The sequence below is a fragment of the Mirounga angustirostris genome, unplaced genomic scaffold (assembly GCF_029215605.1).
Source record: "Mirounga angustirostris isolate CCGP_5_RB_7025 unplaced genomic scaffold, mMirAng1.0.hap1 SCAF_9, whole genome shotgun sequence".
NCBI lineage: Eukaryota > Metazoa > Chordata > Mammalia > Carnivora > Phocidae > Mirounga > Mirounga angustirostris.
This window is the reverse complement of record NW_026991717.1, coordinates 83241024-83261697: the sequence shown is the minus strand read 5'-3', so window position 1 is coordinate 83261697 and position 20674 is coordinate 83241024. Positions and strand designations below refer to the sequence as shown.

The 20674-nt window shown below is 35.7% G+C and overlaps 1 protein-coding gene across 3 annotated transcripts in view; it reads left to right on the top strand.

The window, feature by feature from the left end:
• Positions 1 to 20674, top strand: part of BAZ1A (bromodomain adjacent to zinc finger domain 1A) — a 92285-nt gene that overhangs the window by 50932 nt on the left and 20679 nt on the right. For 2 of the 3 annotated variants that reach the window (XM_064570942.1, XM_045900699.3), the window contains 11 exons: positions 250 to 384; positions 1405 to 1504; positions 2192 to 2358; positions 5003 to 5098; positions 5755 to 5893; positions 7229 to 7375; positions 12674 to 12769; positions 12896 to 13120; positions 14267 to 14432; positions 14695 to 14808; positions 17990 to 18114. In XM_064570942.1, the coding sequence (XP_064427012.1) occupies positions 250 to 384; positions 1405 to 1504; positions 2192 to 2358; positions 5003 to 5098; positions 5755 to 5893; positions 7229 to 7375; positions 12674 to 12769; positions 12896 to 13120; positions 14267 to 14432; positions 14695 to 14808; positions 17990 to 18114 (1510 nt within the window). The remainder of the gene's footprint in view (positions 1 to 249; positions 385 to 1404; positions 1505 to 2191; positions 2359 to 5002; positions 5099 to 5754; positions 5894 to 7228; positions 7376 to 12673; positions 12770 to 12895; positions 13121 to 14266; positions 14433 to 14694; positions 14809 to 17989; positions 18115 to 20674) is intronic. The other variant, XM_064570941.1, reaches the window with a different exon arrangement.

Below are 20674 nucleotides of genomic sequence, written 5' to 3'. Positions count from 1 at the left end.
CTCTGCCTGCTGCTCCCCCTGCTTGTTCTGTCTCTCTGATAAATAAATAAAAACCTTTTAAAAAAATAAAAACCATAAGGGAGAGAAAATTTTTAAATGTGTGTTACTGTTTATTAACACATGAAATTCTAATGTTTTTGATCTTGTCTTTCACAGCAGTCCTATGACATTTTAGAGCATATCTATGTATGGTTTCCTAATGGTGTTATTACTGTACCTTATGTCTTTTTTTTTTTTTTTTTTATGAAGGCGTCATCTCTTTCAACATATAAAATAGCAGAACAAGATTTTTCTTACTTCTTCCCTGATGATCCACCCACATTTATCTTTAGTCCTACTAACAGAAGAAGAGGAAGACCTCCCAAACGAGTATCTATTAGTCAGGTAAGTAGAGAATGGTAAAAACTACATTGTAGCTCTTAATAAAACTGTTCAAGGGCACCTGGGTGGCTCAGTTGGTTAAGTGACTGCCTTCAGCTCAGGTCATGATCCTGGAGTCCCGGGTTCGAGTCCTGCCTCAGGCTCCCTGCTCAGCAGGGAGTCTGCTTCTCCCTCTGACCCTCCCCCTCTTATGCTCTCTATATCTCATTGTCTCTCTCAAATAAATAAATAAAATCTTTAAAAAAAAAAAAACAACTTCAAAATTAAGAGCAGTATTTGGCTCCCCTCCTGCACATAGCCTTAGGAAGGAATACATTCCTTTGTATACAATGTGTGTACTGTATGTTGATAACTACTTAGCAGTGAGGCTTGTAGAAGTTTCAAGTGTGAATTAGACATAGCTTTTTTTTTTTTTTTTTTTTTTTTTAGACATAGCTTTAATGCCACAGGGATTTTATACCAAAGTGGAAGCAAGCATATAAGCAGTTACTGAAATGTAAAGCAGGAGAAATACAGAGGATAAATTATGGGATTGAAACGTAAAAAACATTTAAAAGATAAAAGATAATAAAAATACCATACTAAGCAGGTTATTACAGACCATTATTCTCCCAAGAAATAGAGTAAAAAAATCTTTTGGCATTATTTAACATTGACCATAAGAACTCTCTTGACATGCACCTCTTTCACATTTGATGTCTACACCATTTAGTTTATAAGGTACCTTGGAAAATTTTTTTGTTTTTCTAATGCATATTTCTAAGACTCTCCTTGTAGATCACTGGTGGTTTTTCCTAGGAGGTTTTTGTACTAATTTGTAGAGCTATAGAACTAACTCATATTCTCTATGTTACTATGATTAAAGTTATTAAACATTCAATTATGCTTAGAATAAAACCTTATTGTATAAAGAAAGTATACTTGATGGGTTTTAAAATTTTTATGACTGTAAAAACAAGGCTGACCATCAGTTTGTAAAAGTTGTGGTATTCTACAGCTTTAGTTTCTTGGCTTGTTTTTTAGGAGGACAGCGTTGCTAATAAACAGACTATTGCAGGTTATAGGAACAAAGCTATTAAAGAAAGAGACAAACTTTTGAAACAAGAAGAAATGAAGTCACTGGGTAAGTTTAACATTCTCTCCAAAAACTGTTTACGTACAGGAAAGAATATTTCTCTGTGCTTGGTGGGAGTGTTTCTGAAATGACATATTTCTTTTATTTGGGTTTTTTTTTTTTTAGCATAAATAGTTTTCTCCCCTCAGGTATCTATAGATTTTTATGATAAATGAGACCTGTGTTCATCTCTTAAAACAGTATTTCAAGGTATAGCATATCCCCTATTAAACCAGCCTAATGCTAGATTAAGCACAAGTTGGAGTTTCTATGGCTTACAGACTGTTTGGGGCCATTTGATTCACACAGCTTTATAAGATATTGCTGTCCAGATTTGACTATATATATGAATCACTTGGGAATCCTTTGAAGATTCTAAATTAGTAGGTCTGTGTGGGAGAAGAGATTCTGCATTTCTAACAAAGTGATACTTTGCTACTGGTCTTAGGACCACACTTCGAGTAGCAGGGCTTTGAAAGGCAGGTATATGTTTGTCCCAGTGCAGTAGTTTGTCTTAAACCCAGCCAACTTGCTTTCCCATTTTAATCACCTGCTGGCTCCCTCCAGCAATTTACAACCCCTGTGAGTCTCTACTGATCACATTTAACCATAAAATATTTCAGGGATTCTTTTTTTACATTAAAAAATGTGTTGTTTTCTGTCTGTGAACAGTTCTAAGTTTGATCTTCTCCACAGCTTTTGAAAAGGCTAAATTAAAAAGAGAAAAAGCAGATGCCCTAGAAGCAAAGAAAAAAGAAAAGGAAGATAAAGAGAAAAAGAAGGAAGAATTGAAGAAAATTGTTGAAGAAGAGAGACTGAAGAAAAAAGAGGAAAAAGAGAGACTTAAAATAGAAAGGGAAAAGGTATTCATTCAAGTATATTAGCTATGCTCTCTATATAAAAAATAGTGCGATTTACATATTTAAATTCATGGGGGACATCTGTCCCCCATGGGGGTGGCTCAGTCAGTTAAGTGTCTGCCTTCAGCTCGGGTCATGATCCCAGGGTCCTGGGATCGAGTCCCGCATTAGGCTCCCTACCTAGTAGGGAGCCTGCTTCTCCCTCTGCCTGCTGCCCCCCCGCTTGTGCTCTCTTTCTCTCTCTCTCTGACGAGTAAATAAATGATATCTTTAGGGAAAAAATAAATAAATTCATGGTTAATTTTCAAATGCTTTTACCACTTTGATTGACATTTCTAGTTGTATAGAGCACTGATAAACAGTTATTGGTTTATCTCTCTTTTGCTTTGGAAAATTTAATGAATAATTTAAGGTTCAGCATATATATACATGCCTTTACACCCCAAAGCCTCTTAAGTACAATTCGTTTTTTTTATTCTGTTCCGTTAGCCAACATATATCATTAGTTTTTGATGTAGTGTTCAAAACTTCATTAGTTGCATATAACACCCAGTGCTCATCAATTCTAAAGTTGATTTTCTTCATTATTTAGACTTCCAAATTTAGGGAAGATGATATGCATAAAACTCGCAGAAGTAAAATATATAATTAGAAAAATACAATAAAATCTACAAATAACAAGAATTATTAGTGTTTTTGTGGGGTTTTTTTAAGATTTATTTATTTGACATAGACACAGCAAGAGAGGGAACACAAGCAGGGGGAGTGGGAGAGGGAGAAGCAGGCTCCCCGCCGAGCAGGTAGCCCGATACGGGGCTCGATCCCAGGACCATGAGATCATGACCTGAGCCAAAGGCAGACGCTTAATGACTGAGCCACCCAGGCGCCCCAAGAATTATTGGTGTTCTTATTCTCCTTGAAGAATAAAGTATCTGTAAAAATAGGTTTTTCAGCAAATCTTTTATTACAATCTTTAGTGGTAGATATTCTTTAGAGAATTCTGTAGCTGGCTTTCTCCAGAGTCAGTAAGTGTCATTGGTTTTCTGGGCTATTCACAAGTAGCCCTAGCTAATCCTTTTACACCCTGTGCTCATTTAAATTGCCTGTAGTTTCTTGAACTATTTCAAATAGGCCATTGGGATGGGGGTGGAGGTATCTAACACATGTACACTCCAGAAAATGTAGAGGACAAGAAAACCACTTGTAATCTAAATGTGGTAACATTTAGAGATAGCATTTTTTTTTAAGATTTTATTTATTTGAGGGAGACAGAGAATCTCAAGCAGACTCCCCGCTGAGAGTGGAGCCCAGCTAGGGACTCATTCTGAGGATGCTGAGATCATGACCTGAGCCAAAACCAAGAGTCAGATGCTTAACCAACTGCACCACCCAGGCGCCCCTAATTTATTTCTAATCTTTATTCTGGGCCTTAAAAAAGAGATGTAGCATTTATAATTTTGTAATTTTTTTTGTTTTGTTTAACATTATTGAAATAGTCCTTCATGTTATTAAGTAATAAGTAAAGTCGGATTTTTAGTGACTGCATAATAGTTAAATCAGATAGATACAGGTAAGTGCTTTATAATTTTTTGCTCATAAATAATGATACCCTGTTCAAATTTATGAATAAAATTCTTTACTGGTTTTGGATTATGTCCCTGGATAAATTTATAGGAAGTAGAGTAATAGGTCAAAGGCTAGGAACATTTTTAAAAACTTTCTTTACACATACGTAAGTATATGTTTGCTAAACATGTGCTTATTTACACTCTTAGCAATAGTGAATGAGAATACCCATCTTATTACATGCTACAAGAATTATTTGGGGCAGGGAGGGAAGACTTACTGTAGCAGACTACTTAAAGCACAATTAAGTTCTGTAACTATCGTTTTATGTTGCAAATTTGATAAGTGCCCATCTGTTACCACCAGTGGTCCTAAATTTCAAAGGAAGAGTATAAGATTAACGTATGTTAAACATTTATTGGAAAATAATTATAAACTATAATAAATATAAAATATTTTACTTGCACTCTGCTTTATTGGAGACTTTTTAGGGTCATTATTTATCTTCCAGTGTCAAATACCAGAACCAAGAAGTAAGTGTATCAAAAGACCAAGTGAGCAAGAGAAGTGGCCTGGATTGAAAGAGAAAGAAATCCACCAACTGTGTTCTGATATTTCTTTTACTTACTGGTCCCTCTGTCCCTAGGTTGTTAGGTTTAAATGAATCTTAAAAATAACAACTATATGACAAATATAGGGGGAGGTTTTATTTTAGGTACTCTAATAATTTGTTACTTTACTTTGTCAAGATTTAATTGATTTGAAATAGGAGAGCCCCTATAGGCAGGGTCAAATTGAATTAATATTTATCCATGGGCTGTTATGTATGAGACATTTTCCATCTTTGTAGCAGTAGTGTTAGGCAAGCATTGTTTTGATCAGTGATTCTAATACTTTAGCATGCATCAAAATCACCAGAAAGACTTATTAAAACATCAACTGCTGGATCTCAACCTGAGAGTTCCTTGTTCAGTAGGTCCGGGTTAGGGCCCAAATATTTGTAATTCTTACAAGTTCCCAAGTGATGCTGATGTTGCCTTATAAAATTCTTATAAAAAATTTTATTAACCTTTTGTTTTAGGAAAGAGAAAAATTACGTGAAGAAAAGCGAAAATATATGGAATACTTAAAACAGTGGAGTAAACCTAGAGAAGATATGGAATGTGACGATCTTAAGGTATAAGTTTGTTATGTGATGTTTCACACCTATGCTCTATGTGCCCTATGTGGCTTTGCTGATGAAATTTTTCTTCTTAATAGTGGCTTCATATTTAACTAAGAGGAAATAGCCAATTAAGCAAATGCTATAGTTAGAGTTCCGAAGCAGCACTGTTAGTATTTTATGACAGACTTTGAAAAGACTCTCATTCTGCAGACATAATTGGTCATTTGTATGATCGTTGATAATCCAGTATTAGCATTCATCTCAGTTTGTATGGAACCACTTCTAAGTTCAACAGATGGATTAATTCTATTCCATATCCTAAGGAGATCCTGCATTGAAGATAATATTGATGCAGCTAATGCCTTGATCTCAGAATCTAGGTTAAAAGTCCCTCTTAACTAGAAAATGTAGTCAGAAGTATACATCAGCCCAAAGTTGTTCTTAGTTCGATAAAGAAAAAAGTCCCTAGTGATTGTAATTTAGTAAAGCTGGAATAAGGCCAAGACATCTATAATTTTAAAAGTTCCAAAGGTGATTGTGATAAACATCCAGGGTTGAGAACCACTAGTCTGCCTGAAATAAATCTTATTCAGCAAAGTGTACGTATATACCTTTTACAGTTTTCTGTACTTGGTTCAAATAGTTATATAAATTGTTTAATCTTTCAGGAACTTCCAGAACCAACTCCAGTGAAGACTAGACTACCTCCTGAAATCTTCGGTGATGCTCTGATGGTTTTGGAGTTTCTTAATGCTTTTGGGGAACTTTTTGATCTTCAAGATGAGTTTCCTGAGGGAGTAACCCTAGGCAAGTGCTATTGCTGTGTTAATAGTTCACCCTAATATTAGTGGTTTAAAACAAAAAGTTAGTATCTCTCAGAATTCTGTAGAGTCACTGGGCCTAACTGTCCAGCCCTTTCTTGGGGTCTCTCATGTGGTTACAGGAAGTGGCTGGGACTGGAGTCATCTGAAGGCTTACCTGATTGGATGTTCAAGATGGCTTCCTCACAAAAAAATAAAAATAAAATTAAAAAATTAAAAATTAAATTAAAAAAGATGGCTTCCTTACACACATGCCTGGTGCCTCAGTGCTCCTCCATGTGGCATCCCACCCCATCAGGGTAGTCTATACTACTTATGTGGCAGCTAAGGGCTCCCAGAAGAAGAGGACAGAAACTGCCAGCCTTCTTAAAGGCTAGGCTTGGAACTGGCAAGCCTTATTTCTGTCATATTCCATTGGTCAGGTCTGCTCGGTAAATTTAAGGGAGTGAAGGAATAGATTCCTCTTCTTGAAGGTGTCATGGTTTATGTAAGTGCGGGAAAGGAAGGAATTGACATCAGCTGAATTTAGAGACAAGTTACTGCCAACCTCTAATTTGTGATTCTGCATTGACTCCATACTTTTACTTTGTATAAACATTATAAGAACTACATTAATTGAGAAGGGCTTTGGATCTCATTTTGGATTTTTAATTGTCAAATAGCAAAATAATTTTCTTAAAATCAAAATAAAGACCCTCAAAGACAGAATTATAATATCACTGTTATTTTAATAAAAGTGTACTCTTCAGGAGGGGGCTTTCACATTCCTTCAGTTTCTCTTTATGAGTTGGGTTAGGCATGAATCATTGTGCCTTACAGATCAAGAAGGTCTAGACAATGCTGGTTTAGGTAAGATAAATTAGATAACATTTATGATTTGGATACAATATTAAGATTATACCTCATACTTATGATTACCTCTCCTATGCGGTAAACATTAATGTCCCACATAGCTCTTGAGAACAATGGAGCAACAATAACAAATCTTTGAGTTGTTATTCATATTAGAATAAAATGATAATTTTTAACATGTGCCTTAAGTACACCTGAAATTTAAACTTAAAAGGAAATATGGTATTGATCTGCTGAGGCTAATTTGACTTTCTTGAATGTAGTGATTTTGGCTTATGATTTTATTGTATTTTATTATAATCATTATAAATCGTTTTTTGATTTTGCCTTGGATAATACTCTACTTTGATAAATGGACACTTAAAATAATTACACAGGCTGTTGTTTGATTAAAATGTTTATTCCAATGGAGTTGTTTTTTCAATACATGAACAGAACTTTAAATTCATTTTAAACATTTTATTCACAGAAGTGTTAGAGGAAGCTCTTGTAGGAAATGACAGTGAAGGCCCACTATGTGAATTGCTTTTTTTCTTCCTGACTGCCATCTTCCAGGCGATAGCTGAAGAAGAAGAGGAAGTAGCCAAAGAGCAAATAACGGATGCTGACACCAAAGGTCAGAATTCAGTGTTATTGCTGATTGATAGTAGCTTTGTAGCTTTGGAACTGATTTTTGAAGGTTATCTGAAAATTAACCTCACTTTTACAATTATAAAATATAGCTGTTCAAGTCCCCCAGTTCTTGAGTCATATATGAACAATACATTATCAGTTGTTTTATAAAAATTTTGGTTTAATGTACTGCTTCTGATGACCCTTACAATATCTACTCTCCCCCCCCAAATCTATCTTGCTTTTTATTCCTTTAGATTTCTCCTATGATTTAGGAACATTACAGATGTCATTGACCAGTATCTAATTCCAAGAGAGTCTGCTAAATGGCACTGATTTTTTTTTTTTGCCCCCACCTAAGGAAATACTTTAATAATTGTTACCAATACTTAAACTGAAAATATTCTTGTTGATTTCATTTGAGATGTGACAGTTTATAGATCAGAGTCAAGTAAAATTTAATTTTTTTATTTCACCAGCAGTTTGAACTAGAAATTTTGCTGTTTAAATTCTGTGCACTTAAATATCTAAAGTCAGTGTGTGTGTACATATTAACGTAGGAATAATTCTTGGAGAAACCCTTTTTTGTTTAGGACTTACCTTAATCAGAGGAATTGTTAAGCATGTGTAGTAAAAGATTGATTTGGCTTCCTGAATTTATACTCTCCGTGAACTTTGTCACATTAGAGATTTAGGATCAGAAGCCTTATTAAACAATACTTCAGTGTACTGCATAAAAATTCACAATAAGAAATAACTTTTGGGAGACATTTTGTTAGCAGTCTCGATACAAAAAGATGTGACATTCTTGCATTCAGATAGTATTGTTGACCTTAGGTAATTTGAGTTCATTTTTTTATGCCTGGTCCCTGAAGCAACAGGATAATGATAAGTATGCATCTGATGTTGGTTTTCTTTATATTTTACAGCCTGAGTTCAAACAAAATATATTCTTGAGTGCTAATCACCATAGACCCCTTATCAAGGTCATTTTAACAGCATTGTCCATTTTGTCATCTCAGATGACTTAGTCCATAAAATGAGACTCTACTAAAGGGAAGATGGAAGGGCAAACCATTTATAAAAGTCTAAAGATTTTCTAAGATAGCAAGTACCAGCACTAAAGATGGATTATCTAAGACAGAAAATGTGGCAAATATTCATTCTTTTAGCCATTAGATTGTCTTAATGACCAATAACATCACAGGGTTATGAACCAAATTCTGACCTTAATGTAAGACATAAATCTGTGTTTAATTCAGGATTTGAAGCAAATGAATTTTGTAGTTTTGTACAGATGACAAAAAGTGGGGTGACAAGGAAATTATGTTGGAAAATCAGCTAGTGTAAAGAAAATATATGTGTACTGGTGTTTGTATTGCCATTGTATTTTCCTTTCATGATTGATCTGTAATTTTTATAGCTCTAATCCTGTAAAGGACCAATCTATGCATACTAATACAAGGTCTACCTCTGAATAAGTATTGGTCATTAAATAAAAGTTTTAATGCTCCTTTGAAGATATTTATTTAAATGTTAAGGGGGAAAAATATGCTTTGGAGTTTTTCCACCCTTCTCCACTTCCCTGTTGTATTGACTACATTTTTTTTTTTAAGAGTTTATTTATTTATTTGACAGAGACAGAGATAGCGAGAGCAGGAACACAAGCAGGGGGAGTGGGAGAGGGAGAAGCAGGCTTCCCGCCGAGCAGGGAGCCCGATGCGGGGCTCGATCCCAGGACCCTGGGATCATGACCTGAGCCGAAGGCAGATGCTTAACGACTGAGCCACCCAGGTGCCCCTGTATTGACTACATTTTACATAATTATTTCAGTTACAGTAAGGATCCTAGACTATTCTCCCAGGTTATTTTACCCATGTTCTCCTATCTCTGTAACAAAAAAGCTTTCCCACAGTTCTTTCTGAAAGCAAGTGATGTAAGACATTATATATATATAATTTCATTTAATGGTCACATCATCCTTGTGGCATAGATAGGTAGGTATAGTAAATTGGTAGATTATTAATACTTATTTTCTGCCTTTACTTACAAAAAAACTTAGACTTAAGGAGTTTAATTAACTTGCCCAAAGAAACATGGCTAATAAAAAAAGTGATGGGATACAGACTCAGGCAGTCTGCTCTGGAGCCTCATACTGGCTATGCTATATTACCTCATAATATGGCAAAGATGTTGAAAATTTGAATATTTGTTTCCCTAACATTGCCTATAAAATTATCCATCTTCAGGAAGATCTAAAATCTTTGGCCTTTAGTCTCCCTTTTTTTATATCAAATCTTGGAAATTTCGACCAAGAATTTTTTAAATCTTACATTAAAAATTTCAGTTCCTCTCTTCAGTCTTATATCATGAGCTTAAAAGCCCTTCAAAGTGTAGGAAGAAGAGTATCCTTACATGGCATAGTTTTGTGTATTTGCTAAAATATCATTGTTTAGTGTTAAAATTGTAGATTCTAGGTTACTGTGATGATAAATGTAACTTTCAGATAATCATAACGTACAGTTCAGCTATACAGGTGACCCTTGAAGAACACAGGGGTTAGGAATGCCAACCCTCCCCACCCCCAGCCAAAAATCCATGTATAACTTTTGACTCCCCCAAAACTTAACTATTAGCAGCCTACTGTTGACTGGTAGCCCTACTGATAATATAAACAGTCAAATACCACATATTTTGTATGTTATATGTATTATATGCTATATTCTTACAATAAAGTAAGCTAGAAAAAAGAAGATGTTATAGAGAAAATACATTTACAGTACTATATTGTAAAAAAAAAAAAACAAAAAAAAAAAACTACTTATAGGGGTTCCTGGGTGGTTCAGTCAGTTAAGCCTCCAACTCTTGGTTTCAGCTCAGGTCATGATCTCAGGGTCATGAGATCAAGCCCCGTATCGGGCGCCGCACCAAGCATGGAGTCGGCTTGAGATTCTCTCTCTCCGTCTCCCTCTGCCCCTCCCCCTGCTTGCTCTCTAAATCTCTCTCTCTCTCTCTCTCTCAAATAAATAAATACAAAAAATCAGGGCGCCTGGGTGGCTCAGTCGTTGGGCGCCTGCCTTTGGCTCAGGTCATGATCTCAGGGTCCTGGGATTGAGCCCCCGCATCAGGCTCCCTGCTCCGCAGGAAGCCTGCTTCTCCCTCTCCCACTCCTCCTGCTTGTGTTCCCTCTCTCGCTGTGTCTCTCTCTGTCAAATAAATAAATAAAATCTTTAATAAATAAATAAATAAATAAATAAATAAATACAAAAAATCTTTTTAAAAAAATCTACTTATAAGTGGTCCCGCGCAGTTCAAACATGTGTTGTTCAAGAGTCAACTGTATTCTCTTGGTATGTTGTACCCAAGTGACTGTCTCTAAGCAAATCCTAGAGTAATAATACAGTTTCTTCAGAGTGCCATTTGGTAGATAATTGAGTTAAAGAACACATATTTTGGGGCGCCTGGGTGGCTCAGTCGTTAGGTGTCTGCCTTCGGCTCAGGTCATGATCCCAGGGTCCTGGGATCGAGCCCTGCATAGGGCTCCCTGCTTGGCGGGAAGCCTGCTTCTCCCTCTCCCACTCCCCCTGCTGTGTTCCCTCTCTCACTGTGTCTCTCTGTCAAATAAATGAATAAAATCTATTAAAAAAATACATATTTTAACATGGTACTTGACAATTAAACAATTAAAAGTAAGCTCATTTTGTTGGTTGTCCATTTCCTAAGGCCTTTATAACTTTGTCCTAGGAAGTTAAAAGTTACTACAGATAAAATCGGTTGAATGTGGTAATTGGTGCAAAGGAAAAGGACCAGTCCACTTTTACAGTTCTGTAACTAAGACTGGTGTTAATTTTAGAGTGCCTATTAATTTTCTGTGGCTTTCCATGTAAAATGAAAATTGAGGAAGTTTTAGCTCTAGTATTTCCATGGTAAGAAGGAATATAATGTCTTGCATTTGGACTGGATTCAGGGCCTGGTAGGAATAACTTCTGCATATATGCAATGTTCAGTCAGATAACTTCTGTGTGGTAGTGTTTATGCTTTAACTGCTATGAAATTGTCAATGATTGTAATCAGACATGATCCCAGAGCTGCCTTTTTCCTTTTAGTAAAGGACAGTAGATCTTTCCTCTGAGGTTCATTTTGTCAGCTTGTGAACTTTCAGAAGGGAAACATAGTAGAAGGTTAAGGAACCACAGAACCAGTTTCGCCCAGCGATTGTCCAGCTCTAAATCCATGGAGTACTGTGAGTTGTAAAGGGATTCCTTGGTGCCACTGCAGGAGAATTGGAAAGATGAGTGGGCAGGATTATCATCTCCATATCCCACTGAACAAAGGGAACTTTTATCTCTTTTGTATTGGACTCCCAAGACATATTTGAAGAATGTAAAAACTGCGGATCGAGACTCACTCCTTTAAGAAAAACGAAGCCAATTAAGTGATTTGTCTGAAGGCTGCACAGCTAGGAACTAGGGGACTGGCAGTGCTGAGACTAGAATATATATTATCTGACTCAGTCTGAAGTTATGCCCACCATTCTATGATATAACAAGAGGTTTTTTTGTAAGCTTAAAGTTTTTTCATAGTTGACACTTTAATTTTTTTTATCATCTATGTGTTATAATTAGGAATAATTACATATGCTAATGCTTTAAATACAATTTGTGCCAGTAGATTTACTCTGTAGTCTTGTTTGTAAGCTAGGCATGATTTTCAGAGTTAAAAAGCAATTTACTTAGAAAATGCAGGGTAATCTTCCTGTTGTTTCTTAGATTGGAGAGTTTTCACAGTAAAAACAGGAACTTTCAGTGAAGAGGATAAATCAGTGGTTAAGAGACAGCTATCTTTAAGTTGTTTTAGTTCTTTTTCTGTGTTAGTTTTGTGATGATTATAACCCTACTTTGTTATGATTCAATCTTAAAATATTTATAAAAGATTGGGGATCTTCAAATAGATTCTGATTTTCAAAATAGACTTTTCTAAAGTTATATCGAGTGAGGAGATTTGTTTTTAAAAGTGCATTTTACCATTTTGGGGGGAATGTGTATGTGCATCTTGTTGGTAACTTGGAAATTGTCTTCTGTGTTAACTAAGGAAAATGAGCGTGCAGTACATGTCTTGGGATTCATAGTTCGAGGTGGACACTAGGCAGAATGTGAATGATGCTTGTTGTACCTAGTGTTGGTTCTTTTGCGGTTCCTGAATGTTAAGCTGTTTGCTGTTTCTTTCGTCATTTTAGAAGGGCGTTATTCCCAAATATTCCAGTTTTGATTTGCACTAGAATAAAGTATTTATTTCCTTAAAGATTTAACAGAGGCTTTGGATGAAGATGCAGACCCCACAAAATCTGCACTGTCTGCAGTTGCATCTCTGGCAGCTGCGTGGCCGCAGTTGCACCAGGGTATGTGTGGGTTTTATTTTGGTTTTGTTTGGCTTTTTATTTTTAATTTTACAAAGGTACATTTTACATTGCTGAGGATTTATGGCTTATATTCTAAATGACAATTTCATTTCTTAACAACTATAGGCTGCAGTTTGAAAAGCTTGGATCTTGATAGCTGCACTCTTTCTGAAATCCTCAGACTGCACATCTTAGCTTCAGGTGCTGATGTCACATCAGCAAATGCAAAGTACAGATATCAGAAGCGAGGAGGATTTGACGCTACGGATGACGCCTGTATGGAGCTTCGTCTGAGCAATCCCAGTCTAGTGAAGAAACTGGCAAGCACTTCAGTGTATGATTTGACACCAGGTAAGCTTTGCAAGTTGGAATTTGGATAACCTGCCCACTTCCTCCCCTCTTCTGTCTCTTGAGCCCAGAAAACTAGGTCCTGACGAGAAATTTTAGATGACAGCAGTGTTAAAAGAGAAGGAGAACTGTCCTTAAAAAAATTGTTGGAATACAAATAGTGACCCAAATGGAGACTACTGTTGTTATTCATATTAGCTCTGTTTCTGATTTTCTTTTCTTTTTCAACTGGATTTTCTATTACTTTAAAATTCTGTGGTTAATCTACTAAATTTAGAAGGATAAGTGAGAATTAGCTAGCTTTCTTATTCATCAGTGTATCAGAAATCTAAGCTGTAGCTGCTAAATTCTAACATATGCTTAAATAGTGTTTGAGGTATGAGAAATGGTATATAAAGTTAAGATGGAGTTACTTTTCACTTCCTTTTTTAAATAAAAAATTACAATGCACAAATACGTAGAGCTTACTTTAATATGCTTGTTTAAGAGGACGTATAATAAAAGTAGAGTGCCTTCATTCCAACATTCACAGTTTTTATAATTTATAGTACTGTTTTTGTGCAGTATTTTCAGAGTAGTGATTTGCCTCTTGCCATTTTTTTAATTCATATGGTAATAATTTAGTTTTTATTTGAACTTCCTAAGTGAGCCTAAAAATTAAAACTTGAAAAGAATTCTTTGTCATTAGAAAATTTTTCATGTCGGGGCGCCTGGGTGGCTCAGTTGGTTAAGCGACTGCCTTCGGCCCAGGTCATAATCCTGGAGTCCCAGGATCGAGTCCCGCATCGGGCTCCCTGCTCGGCAGGGAGTCTGCTTCTCCCTCTGACCCTCCTGCCTCTCAAGCTCTCTGTCTCTCATTCTCTCTCTCTCAAATAAATAAATAAAATCTTTAAAAAAAAAATTTTTTTTTCATGTCTATTTAACTGGTCTATATGGTAGTTATTTGTATTTGAAATGCCTATATGTCACATATCTGTTAATTTGGATTCAGAGGTGCTTCTTTCTGAAGACATGCCATTGGCATGTTTGATCTTGAGACTTTTACCTATTCTTTATTAAGCATTTTCACATTGAGCCACAAATTAAGATTTTTCAAACAACTCCTTTTTGTCATTGATGATACAGAAGTTATTTACCAATTTTTGACAGGAGAAAAAATGAAGATACTTCATGCTCTCTGTGGGAAACTCCTGACCCTAGTTTCTACTAGGGATTTCATTGAAGATTACGTTGATATATTACGACAGGCAAAGCAGGAGTTCCGGGAGTTAAAAGCAGAACAACATCGGAAAGAGAGGGAAGAAGCAGCTGCTAGGTAAGAGATAATTATAGGCAGTTGTGCTAATGAAGGCTGTTTATTTCTTTGCATCTAAAACGATATTTCACATTGGGCTGTAATGTGATACTGGCTCACACTGATGTTTGATGGCTTAACTAAGAGGTTATGAATAAATTGCTACATTATAACTTGTAGTAACATTTAGAGCACTTTCCATAGTTTTATGATTAAAGCAATATGCCAGAAGTTTAAAGCATCTTCCATCAAGTAGACTATAATATTTTATGTTAACTTTCAGAATTCGTAAAAGGAAGGAAGAAAAACTGAAGGAACAAGAACAAAAAATGAAAGAGAAACAAGAGAAACTGAAGGAAGAGGAGCAGAGAAATTCAGCTGCAGATACATCTGTTGGGTATGGTTTGAATTACAGTGCTCATTGGGCTTTACATAAAGAATAAAAATTAGCACCTTAAACTCTAAAATGCTTTTCAAAAGTTTTAAAAACTAGTTTTCTAGTTTTTTTTATTTATAGGTACATAATAATTACACCAGTGGGCCTATGAAATTTACATATATACAGTTCTCAAGTATACATGTGTTATGTTAAAAAATACTTTCAGGGAATCTAGAATTCATTTTCTCATAGAATTAATGTTGTAACCTTTCAATAGGCTATTTTTAACCAGTAATACATTCCTAGCATTAATAGTGGTATCTCTCCCCTCTACCACCACCACCACCATCAGAGTTGTACACTGTTTTCACAAAGCTCCTCTGAGTTTGAGGAACAGGGATGAAATTGGAGGTCTTAATAGATGGCATTGGGAGAAGATGGAAGCACCTTAAGTAATTTAGTGACTGCAAGTACTCTGTTGCATTTGAAAATATTTGGGATGAAAATTGGCTATGAAGACAAGTGGGAATTTTTGCATATTGTAGATGGCAAAGCATATTCAAATTTTGCAGAAATAATTTTTTTATGAAATCTGCAAAGGAAGGTACTAAAAATCTCAGTATTCTGAAATTCGTATACTGACTTTTAGTTATACTTGCATATAAAAATACCTATTAGTCTTAAGGCCATAGGTCACAAACTTGTAACAGCTGTTATTTTATATGGCCATCAACAATATTTTAAGAAATGGAATTTGGATAGCTTGGGAAAGTTAATCTGATACCTAAAGCATAAGCAATCAAAGAAAAAAATAGATAATTGGAATTCTTCAAAATTAAAAACTTTTGTGCTTTGAAGAACACTGTCAAGAAAGTAAAAAGACAACCCAGTGAATGGGAAAAAATATTTGCAAATCTTGTATCTAATGGTTTAATATGCAGAATATATAAAGAACTCATAACTCAACAATAAAAGAACAAACCAATTAAAAAATGGGCAAAGGATTTTAATAGGCATTACTCCAAAGAAAATAGATATACAAGAAGCACATGAAAAGACACTCAACATCATTAGTAGTTAGGAAAATGCACATCGAAATCATGAGATATTACTTCACATTCGCTAGGATGGCTATAATCCAGTTAAGGGACAATAAGAAGTGTTGGTGAGAATCTGGAGAAACTGGAACTCTCATGTATTGCAAGTGGAGATGTAAAATGGTGCAGCTGCTTTGGATAAGTTTGGCAGTCTCTTAGACAATTAAACCCTTTGTTACCGTGTGATCCAGCAATTCCCCTCCTAGGTATATACTGAAGAGAATTAAGAGCATATGTTCAGGGACGCCTGGGTGGCTCAGTCATTAAGCATCTGCCTTCAGCTCAGGTCATGATCCCAGGGTCCTGGGATCGAGTCCCATATCGGGCTCCTTGCTCAGTGAGGAGCCTGCTTCTCCCTCTCCCTCTGCTGCTCCCCCTGCTTGTGCTTTCTCTCTCTCTGACAAATAAATAAATAAAAATCTTTAAAAAAAAAAAAAAAAAGAGCATATGTTCACCCAAAAATGTATATACAAAAGTTCATAGCATCATTATTCTTAATAGCCAAAAAAAAAAAAAAAAGATAATAACCCAAATGTCCATCAGTTGATGAATGGAGAAACAAAACGATGTATTTCTTTGGTGGTATATCCATACAACACAATGTTGTTCAGCAATAAAAAGGAATAGAATTCTGAAACATGCTACAATGTGGATAAACTTTGAAAACATTATTATGCTGAGTAAAAGAAGCCAGTCACAAAAGACCATGTATTGTATGATTCCATTTATATAAAAAGTCCCAAATGGGCAAATCCACAGCAAAAAGTAGATAAGTGGTTAACAGGGCAGTGGGGAAAAGGAAATGGAAAGTGACTTACTAATGGCTACGGGGTTTTTCTTTTGGGATGATGAAACTGTTCTGGAATTAGATAGGGGTAATGACTGCACAACCTTGTGAATATACTAAAAACCACTGAATTTGTACACTTTAAAATGGTGATTTTAGGATATGTGAGTTATAGCTCAATTTTCTTTTTACACCTTATAAATCTTTTCCAGTTCTATTGAAATATAATTGACTTCTAACACTGTATTAATCGTTTAGGGTATACAACATAATGATTTGATATATGCATATGTTATGAAATAATTACAGTAAGTTTAGTTGCTATTCATTACCTCCTACAGTTACAGATTTTTTCCTTGTGATCTCTTAATTTTGAAAAAAGGAAAAATAAGCATGTTATAGATTCTCCCATTTCATATTTTTTTTATCCTCATCTAACCTCACTCATAAATTATCTCTCCGGCTCCTAAACACATTTGAGTTTGCAAACCTCTGTTTGGATAAAGAACATAAATGGTGGAACTTATTTCAAGGTTAATTTGGACAGTATAATGAATTAGATAAAATATCCATCTTGTGTTCATTCAGCCTACTTACTATATCTGAAATTCACCTACTCTCCTCAACTATTTGTTTACTTTCTACTCTGAGCCAACCATCACCTCCCAGCCAGCTACCTGGACTATTATAGTGGCCTCTTGTCTCCCCTCATCTACTTTCTCTCCCAGATCATTTTCCACATAGCAACCAAAGTGCTTTCTAATCCTATCATTTCCCTTTTCTAAACTCTTCTATTTTTTCCCATTGCTTTTTGAATAACGCCCTACAAAGCCCTAGTATGATCTAACCCTGCCTTTTTCTCATCCATATCTTGGGTTACTTCTTTTTGTTTTATATTTTTCTCAAAATGATAAGCTCCTTCCTTTTCTCTTCAGCTCAGAGCCTTTGCACATGTTACCCCCTCTGCTAGAAAGGAGATTTCTTCTCACCTGCCACCTTACCCCTCCCCAGTCTCCCCAGTCTCACAGTTTAAATGTCACTCCTTCAAGCAAGGTTTTCTTGATCCTTGAGACTAGATTTGGTTCTTCTTGACATGCTTTCATAGCAACTTGAACTTCTAATTTTTTAAGTTATTACATACTTTAATTTTATAATTGTGTTATTGCCTGTTTTCTCTGTGACAATATAAGCTCTCTGTCATCTTGTCCACTACTTCCTAAACGTAATGGCTAGCACTTCATAGGCAGGCAATAAATATCTCATGGATGGAATTATATATTCATTAATGAAAGTAATCTTTGTTTTTTTCCTGAAGGGAGGAAGAAAGAGAAGATTTTGATACTAGCACTGAGAGCAAAGAAACAGAGCAAAAGGAACTTGATCAAGATACAGTCACTGAAGATGAAGATGACCCAGGATCACATAAAAGAGGCAGAAGGGGTAATACAGAAATTTCTTAAGGGCATGCCTGCTTGTTTTTAATTAATAAGGCACTTTATAATTCAGCTATCCTGAAATATATATTAGGTTACTTCATTTGTGATTCCAAGGTGTGTTTGTTTTTTACTTTTATTTTTTTTAAGATTTTATTTATTTATGTGAGAGAGAGAATGAGAGAGAGAGAGCATGGCGGGGGGGTCAGAGGGAGAAGCAGACTCCCCGCCGAGCAGGGAGCCCGATGCGGGACTCGATCCTGGGACTCGAGGATCATGACCTGAGCCGAAGGCAGTTGCCCAACCAACTGAGCCACCCAGGCACCCAGTGTGTTTGTTTCTTAAATACCTAACTCGTAGCTGCGATAAGTTTTTTAAATGGTGACCATTTTGTTAAAAAATGCTGTTAGAAGTTACATTCAGTCTTTATTCTCGTGTCAGTTATACTTGAGGGAGAAGCAACAATATTCATATTTTTATAGGTCAGTTTCTCATAATTTCAACTTTTGATTGGGAAGTTTCGTTGAGTTTTTGTATTTACTATTTTATATTAGGCCAAATAGAAATTTTTACTGTATAGCATACTCAACATGCATTAAATGCCTTTTAGATGCAAGAAATACAAAGGTCAGTAATGCTTATAATTGGGACCATATGGCTGAAAATGGAAATCAACTACCTTAGAATAATGAGTTGCTGGATCAAAGGGAATATATTTTTTGAAAGTTATTGATACAAATTACTTCTGAAGATCTTTAACCATCTTCATTTGACAACTATTGAAGGAGATTTTCAACTTTATTCTGTGCCTGTAATTTCGATAGTATCTTTTTTTTCCTACATTATTTGCTAAATAGTTATTATAAGTAGACAGAAAATTTTCTGTATTTCTGTATTTTGGAGGCTACATTTTCTGATTATAATGCAATTGATTTAGAAATCCAAACCAAAAGACCTCATTTGATTAGAGTTTTAAGACACACTTCTTCTAAGTAGTAGGTCAAAGTAGAAACCATAAATGGAAACGAGAAAATATTTAAAACTATACTGACAAAAAAACTAATCATAGTATACATTAACACTTGTTGGATACAGTCCCTCAACTCAGAGGAAAATTTCTAGTTTTAATACATATTAGGAAAGAAGAAAAGCAAATTGAGCTAGGCATTCATTTAAGAAGTTAGAGGTAGAAAACAGAATAATCCCTCCAGATAAAAGGAAACAATAGATACAAGCGGAAATTAATAGAAAGTAATAGAAGAGGACAACAAAGCCAAAACTTTATTCCTTGAAAAAGGTACAAACTAGACAAACCTTTCTTGAAATTGATTTGTAGGCAGGGGGAGGGGAGTCACAATAAGGTTAAGACTCAAAAGGAAAGCAACATAACTACAGATAAAGTAGAAATTTAAAGATAAGGGGATAGCATATACAGTTTTATGGCAATTACTTTGAAAGTGGAGGCAAAAATAAACAAAATCCTAGAAAAATGCACATTATAAAAATGGATTCATGAGAAAATTTAAAATGTGAACGGTTCTAAACCATTAGATCTTGAGTCAGTGTTAAAAGTCTTTCTACAAGGGCGCCTGGGTGGCTCAGTCAGCTAAGTGTCCAACTCTTGGTTTTGGCTCAGGTCATGATCTCAGGGTCATGAGATCGAGCCCTGTGTTGGGCTCTACGCTGGGCGTGGAGCCTGTTTAAGATTCTCTCCCTCTCCCTCTGCCCCTTCCCTGCTCTGCTCCCCCATTCTCTCTCTCTCTCTGAATTAAAAAAAAAAAAAAAATTCTTCCTACAAAGAAAACTTTAGTTCTAGACAACTTTATAGGTGAATTTTCCCAAATTTTAAAGCAGCAGATAATTCTAATCTTCTATAGACCCTTTCAAGAGGAAGAAATAGAAGAAATAACTCCTCAGCCATCTAAGCAATCTGACAGTGTTTGAAACGGGACAAGTTTAATTCTTCAACACATCATAAAAGGCCAGGCAGGGCACCAGGAATCCAGGCCCTTTCTGTCTTGTTTGTGCTGCCATCCTTAGGGTTTTGCTGCCATCCTCATGTTCCAAAATGATTTATCCCCATGGCTCCATTCTGGCTAGTTGAAAGAAGGAAAATAGAAAGGGGTACAACCCAGACGTTACATATAATGCTTCTACTCCCATCTCTTTGATCAGAAGTTTCTCATGTAGCCATACCTCCTGGGGAAACATTTCCTGCTGGGAAATGTCCTTCTTTTGAATTGCTAGGTACCCAACTAAGCATTAGGGGTTCTGTTACCTTAAATCAGTGGTCAGTAAACTATAACCCATTGGCCAAATCTGCCCTGCCTGTTTTTATATAATCCAGTTAAACTGGTTTTTACATTTTTACGTTTTTAAATAGTTGGGGGAAAAAGAATGATATTTTGTAATATGAAAATTATATGAAATTCAGATTTCAGTGACCATAGTTTTAATTGAACCCAGCCATGCTTGTTCATTTACATATTGTCTATGGCTGCCTTCATGCTAGAGTGGCCCAGTTGAGCAGCTGTGACAGAAACCATATGGCCCCCAAAGCCTAAAAA